The 7,092-nt window shown below is 47.2% G+C and overlaps 1 protein-coding gene across 1 annotated transcript; it reads left to right on the forward strand.

Annotated features, from left to right (window-relative positions):
- The first annotated feature begins 1,743 nt into the window (after positions 1-1,743).
- Positions 1,744-4,415, forward strand: CASP14 (caspase 14). Its single transcript, XM_042927465.1, has 6 exons — positions 1,744-1,770; positions 2,795-2,944; positions 3,035-3,260; positions 3,402-3,518; positions 3,709-3,812; positions 4,311-4,415. The coding sequence occupies exons 1-6, from the start codon at positions 1,744-1,746 to the stop codon at positions 4,413-4,415; spliced, it is 729 nt and encodes a 242-aa protein (XP_042783399.1).
- The last annotated feature ends 2,677 nt before the right edge of the window (positions 4,416-7,092 follow it).

Genomic DNA, 7,092 nt, shown 5'->3' on the forward strand with positions numbered 1-7,092 from the left:
CTTCTCTCTTCTTTCTTTTTCTTTTATTCTCTCCCTCTCCCTGCATGAGTGGATGCTCTGGCAGTTTTGGCAGAACTGAATAAACTTCCATCCATCCATCATCCTTTCATTATTTGTTTGTTTATTATTTGTTTACTCAACAAATTTCCTTGGGCACCACCTCTGTGCCCATTCCCGCACTGCCTACCCTGATGGAGACAGAGATAAGGAAATTCGGTTTTCGACCCTACAAACTGAGCTGCCTGTTCAGCCACCAGAACAAGAATCAAAAGCACTGCTGTCATACAAGTATAAACATGCAGTGCCACAGGAGTCTGGAGAAGGGAGAAGCGGCTTCCACTGGGTTAACAGGGATGGTAAAACCTTCCTTGTTGGGCCATTGCTGTAGGGCACCTAGTGCTTTTCCAAGGTCCTTCTCAGATGGGAAAACCAAGTCTCAGAGAGGAGAATAAGATGCTCAGGGTCACACAACTGGGAAGGGACAGGGGCAAGATTAATTCTGGTTTATCTGGCTCCAGAGTCCATGCTTTTTTCACTTTTTCTCTCACAGTATTTTGTTCCTCTTCCCTCACAGCACTGGCTCGTGTGTGTGTGTGTGTGTGTGTGTGTGTGTGTGTGTTTACCCCCGCACACGTGTGTGCAGGTGTGTGTAAGAGAGAACAAGAGAGATTTTTTTCTAAGATTTTATTTTAAGTAATCTCCATACCAAACATGCAGCTCGAACTCACAACTCCAAGATCAAGAGTTGCATGCTCCACCAACTGAGCCAGCCAGGAGCCCTGAGAGCAAGAGGAGTTTAATATTCATCTCTGTCATAGACCAGAGCTACATGAGGGTAGGGAGCATGCCCATATTATACAGTTTATTCCCAGTGACTGGCATATAATAGGCACCCAGAAACAATTTGCTGGATAGTTAGATATGTGGGTGGGTTAGTGGATGGATGGATGGATGGATGGATGGATGGATGGATGGATGGATGAGTGCCTGGCGGGGGGAAGTCATAGCAGATGTGATTCATCCAAATTGGCAGAGAAGGGTCTTGACTAGTAAAGACACATTCCAAGCTGAAGAGGAAGTGTAAGAAAAGGCAAGGAGGTGAGAAAACACCAAGAACATGGCAAGAGTCAGATTCTCTTCAGCCAGAAAGTAAAACAGAACTCAGACATGAGAACAAAGAACTCAGACAGATGTTCGGGCTCAAGGCAGAGGGAGGAAGGTGGATTGATCTGTTTGGATTAGAAACACACTGGGACAGTTTTAAAGCAGTCTTCCCCCACTTTGATGACATTGTCATTTTAAACCCAATCCCAAAGCGTCTCCTTGTTGATGTATCCCCAGCCTATCAGTTCCTGGGCAGCATAGGGGAGTACATGGGGCCACTTTCCCCCTCATCAGTCCAGGGCCTTCAGAGGGAAGTCCAGTCTGTCACAAGCTGGCGAGGGTCTTGAGGGAGGGATAGGGAAAATTCCAGGGGGATGGATGACATCTCAGTGTGGGCTTAGCAGGAGTGTCGTCACACTAGAGAAGGCACACTTCACTACTCCCCTCTCTTGACCGGCTCTGGCCATGAACCAAGTCCCCCCCCCACCGGGTTTCTATTCAGTCACAAAAATCCAGATAGACAAACTAGTCTGTTCCCTGAGCCCCTCTGGCTTCCCTTGGAGACCTTCACACTATCTTCTCTTAATCCCCCAGGATCAGCCAAGAGTGCAGAGACCCAGACTCAGGATCAGAGGAAACATGAGCAACCCTCAGCCTTTGGAGGAGGTGGGTTGGGTGCAGTTTTGGGGAGAGGGGTGGGAGCATCTGGAGAGAAGGAAGGTAAGGAGGTTAATGCTTCAGAGATATCGGAGAGGGTGAAAAATCGTGATATGGATTCAGAGCTGGAAGATGCTTTGTGATCATTCAGATGAAGGGGGGGAAAAACACAGAGATGGAAACCAACTTGGGGTGGAGGGACCTTGCTTTAATTCTCTCAGCCATCAGATTCTTAACACTATGGTTGATAGTGAAGATAAGAAAAGAAATTTTGACCCCAATATCCTTCTTCTTCAGACAGGACAAGGTAGGATCTCAGTATTACCTTCAGAAATTTTGAGACCTCCTCAAATGAGAGAGTGATGCTCAGAACACTCTTAGGAAGGACGGAGAGACAGACGAAACCACCAATGTGACAGCTGGAAGGGACCTTCACAATCTCCTATGAGCACACTCATTGTCTGTGTTTGGAAATTGAGGCTCAGATAGGAACAATGACTTGACCAAGTCCACAGAGTTAAAACAGAGCCAGATCCCAGGTTAAGGTGCTAGACTTGGCAAATAAAAATAAAGGATACCCACTCAAATTTGAACTTCACTCTGACAACAAATAATCTTATAGTATATAAGTATATCCTATGCACTATTTGGGACATACTTATATTTTTTTAAAAACTTGATTTTTTAATGTTTATTTATTTTTGAGACAGAGACAGAACAGGAGTGGGGGAGGGGCAGAGAGAGAGAGGGAGAGGATCTGAAGCAGCATCCAGGCTCCAAGCTGTCAGCACAGAGCTCAACACAAGGCCCGAACTCATGAACCATGAGACCATGACCCGAGCCAAAGTCGGCCACCTAAACAACTGAGCCACTCAGGCGCCCCACAAACTTATTTTTTTACCTGAAATTTGAGTGTTACTGGGCATCCTGTATTTTACCCAGCAACCCAAACCCCAGGCCTCTTTGGACCACATCTTCTGCTTCTCGTTGACCTCCCTACCCTTTTGATGATCTTTGTCAACTCTTGGCCCAGGAGGTATACGACATGTCAGGCGCCCGCTTAGCCCTGACACTGTGCGTCACCAAAGCCCGGAAAGGTTCGGAGGCAGACTTGGACGCCCTGGAACGCATGTTCCAGCAGCTGGGATTTGAGAGCACCATGAAGAGAAACCCCACCGCCCAGGTATTGTGCCCCAGGCCAGTGAGCGAGGGGGCTGGGCCAGAAGGTGGGCTCTGGGGCCACACCTGAGTCTGGCCATTCCTCTTGTTCCAGCAATTCCAGGAAGAGCTGGAAAATTTTCAGCAGGCCATGGACGCCCGGGATGACTTCATCAGCTGTGCTTTTGTGGTGCTCATGGCACATGGGCTGGAAGGTCGCCTCAAAGGAGAGGATGAGAAGATGGTTGAGCTGGAAAACCTTTTCGAGGTTCTGAACAACAAGAATTGCCGGGCCCTGAGAGCCAAGCCGAAGGTGTACATCGTGCAGGCCTGTCGAGGAGGTGGGGACAAAGCCAAGAACACAGAATCCAGCCCAACCCCACATCCACAGCCCCAGCTAAGCCTTGGGTTGCCAGTCCGTCTTATGATCTCCTTTCCTCCTCTGTCTCTGACTTTGCCTCTTCCTCTTCTTGGTGTTTCAGAACACAGGGACCCCGGTGAAACAGTAAGTGGAGACAATATCGTGATGGTCGCCAAGGACAGTCCCCAAACCATCCCAACGTACACGGACACCCTGCACATCTACTCCACCGTGGAGGGTATGAGTCCCCAGTGGGCACAGGGTGGTCTCCCACTGTTCCTCACCCACCACTCCTGAGATGTTCCTCCAGGACCCACATTTTCCCAGGGCCTCTTGCACCACACACACACACACACACACACACACACACACGCACACACTCCATCTCCCATCGGACCTCTCCAAGCCCTCTTCTCTGGAATCCTTAGGGTACATCGCTTACAGACATGACAAAGAGGGCTCCTGCTTCATCCAGACTCTGGTTGACGTGTTCACAGAGAGGAAAGGACCCATCCTGGAGCTTCTGACAGAGGTGAGTTGGGACAAGGTACCTGGAACCCTCACCCAGCCTGAGCAGGGAGGCTGAGCCTCTTCCAAACCTTACTGTGCTTTCACCCTTTCCTACCCCTAGCCCCAAATCCAACCTATTCCCCAACACAGAAAATAGGATACCAATATCCTAGCAACAAGTTTCCTTAATGCAGAAAATTCCAAAGCCCATGGTATGTGAGATAATTTAGATGAAATACAGGTAAATTTCTGTAAATAAAACCCGTAAGTTGAACCGTTGGTTGAGAAAACTTTTTTTTTTCTTCTAATGTGTTTTCATGGTGGATTAGGGAAAAAAAACATAACAATAATGTCCAACCAATGATTCCCTAGAGATTATGGTATAGGGTGAGACAATAAAGGTCTCCCATTTTAGGACGTGGAAACCCACCTACCTTGTTCTCTAACCTTCTCCTCATAAGCCCACTACATCAATTCCCCCAGGGACCCAGCCCCAAGCTGACCACGTCTCTTGCTTCAGGTGACCCGGCGGATGGCAGAAGCAGAGCTGATTCAGGAAGGAAAAGCAAGGAAAGTGAATCCCGAGATCCAAAGCACCCTTCGGAAACGGCTCTATCTGCAATAGAAATACAAAGGGCAAGGAGGGGCTGTCTTTCAAGTGCTCTCTCTGTCCCACAGATATTTAGAGGCAGCTCTTACCCCATCCCTAAAATCTTTTCTTCTCAAGGCCAAGTAGCACCCAGCCCCCTCTTTCATCACACTCCTCAAACAGATCCTCCTTCCATCTGTCCCTGTCCTTCTTAAAGCAAGCCAGCTAAAACATAGTACAAGGGCACAGCAATAATATCACCTTCTTCAGGCTGGAATCTCTATCTCTATTAATGCAACCTAAGAGTACATTCACTTCTCCTAGTTTCTGCTCCTATCTTCAACTGAAACCCTTTCTTTCTCCTATTGATTACACCTAGACAAATGTTACTGGATAAAGCTCAAGATACTCTACTGATAAACCAATGTCCACTTGCCCCCTCCCATCCCAATCAAACTTCCACTGGCTCCTGAATCTCACTTGGAATGATAACCTCCTCTTAAGAACTATATCCATTTCCATCTCCCAGAGAGTCCCTCCCTACCCCTGGAAATTCAGTAAGGCAAGAATCATTCTCTTTCCAAGACTCCTCTTCCTTAGCAAAATGGTGCCTTGACATGATTCTCCTTTTAGCTTATGGGCTCTCTTTGGCTAATGGAGCAGTTTCACTTTTTCTGAGTCTCTCCCTACTAACTAATGTCTCCAAAGGCCCTGGACTCAGCCTTCTCTCCAAGAAAATCCATCCATGTATTCATTCTCAAGGCTTCACTTTTAACCAGTCTGAATCAGAGAATGTTGGAGCTATGTCAAATCCTCTAAAGTCACCTTCTTACTTTTCAGACAGTAAGATAGAGACCCAGAGAGGTTAAAAGGCTTGTCAAATGCCACACAGGTAGTCAGTAGGAGGGTCAAGGTCTGGCTTCCAGCCCAGCCCCCTTGCCACTGCCTGCTAAGTCTTGAACCATCAAAACACTTTTCTTAATTTTTTTAATGTTTATTTAATTTTGAGAGGGGGGGACAGGGGAGGGGCAGAGAGAGAGGAAGACACAGAATTTGAAGCAGGCTCCAGGCTCTGACCTGCAGCACAGAGCCTGATGCAGGGCTCAAACTCACAAACCATGAGATCATGACCTGAGCCAAAGTCAGATGCTCAACCGACTGAGCCACCCAGGTGCCCCAAAACATTTTCTAATTAGAGGAACTTTCTAAGAAAAGTTTTCTCTACTTGGAGATAGGAGCTCCTTGGAAGACCTACAAGCCCTCAATACCCAACGGTCAAGGCTACCTGCATGGGATTCCAGCACTGGGCTGGAATTTGAACCAGATCTCTGCCTGCCAAGTGTATGATTCATGTCTCCCCATCTCCAGCCTTGACCTTCCCTACTGAAATAACCTGTGGGCACATCTGCCATTATTGGAAATTCATGGTTAGAGATGAGTCTTTTCTTCCAGTTCCTCCTCCAAGTGTTCCCTGGAACCCTCACCCCAGACCCCAGGTTCAGAATTCTGCAGTTACCTCACACTCTCCTCTTCTTGCACCCTTCATATGCCACCAGGCACCGTGTCCAGCACAGCTTGACTTTGAAACCGTTCTCACATCTGTCTTCTCTTCCCTTACAAGTCACTCTTGAGGCTCAAGTCCATCCTCTGTGTCTGCATCTTTTTACCAGCTTCCTTCTTTGCCTCTCTGCCTGCCCATCTCACCCTATCTCTGCCCTCCATCTACAATTCACCTGCCTGGAATGCTCAAGAACACACAATGGTGCCCCATCATTTAGATATCAAGGCCAAATCCCACATCCTGATTTCTCACATGCTTACAATTCCCCTTTGTACCAGCAATCAGCTAAACTCCTCTCTCACCTCCCCCAGTGTGAATTCACTCCTCCAACACAAATGTCCCTTTACTCATTCCTGTTTCTGAGGCTTTGCTATCACCATTTCACTAACCGGGTGCCCTTTCTCTCCCTTCACTCCCTTTCCACTACCTCCCACCCATACATATTCCAAAGAACCATTCCCAACATTCTTTATAGTTTATTCTCCACTCTCACCCAGGATGAGACACTGATGATTACAAGACTGAGGGCGGGAAGAAGTCTTAGATCAACATAATGGAGGTTCAATAAACAGATGTCAAACTATAAAAGTATGTCTGGAATCTGCTCTGTGCTTGAAATGTGAGGCCGATGTGAAAGGCATTATGGATTTGGTTTCTTTTTCCCAACGGCCCAGTGCCTCCCAGGCATGTCCATCATGAACAGAGAATCAGGAGTTTCATCTATCTCTTTCATAAAAGCAGACGCGTTGGGGATTTGTGAAGTCAGCAGCCACATTTCCATTCCAAGTGGATATATTTTACATGACTGTCACCACGATGTCATCTCCAGAATGTTCCCAAGGAAGTATCCAGACACAGGACTGTAGCTTTTCAGAACCATAAGGGACCCTGGAGATCAGCTAATTACAGGATCACAGATATTTAGTAAGTGTACTACCTGTCTCTTATCCAGGAGCCCATGGCAGGCATGACTAATCAAACACACCTTTCCTACTGAAGTCAAGTGTAGCTTCAAAGTATTTCTCCTCTTAGAACTTCAGGAAACATAAGCAATTCATTAGTGAGGGACTTATCTAGAGTCACCAAGTTCTTTCTTTTTTTTTTAAGTAAGCTCCACACCCATCATGGAGCCCAACGTGGGGCTTAAACTCA

The sequence above is a fragment of the Panthera leo genome, chromosome A2 (genome assembly GCF_018350215.1).
Source record: "Panthera leo isolate Ple1 chromosome A2, P.leo_Ple1_pat1.1, whole genome shotgun sequence".
Taxonomy (NCBI): Eukaryota; Metazoa; Chordata; class Mammalia; order Carnivora; family Felidae; genus Panthera; species Panthera leo.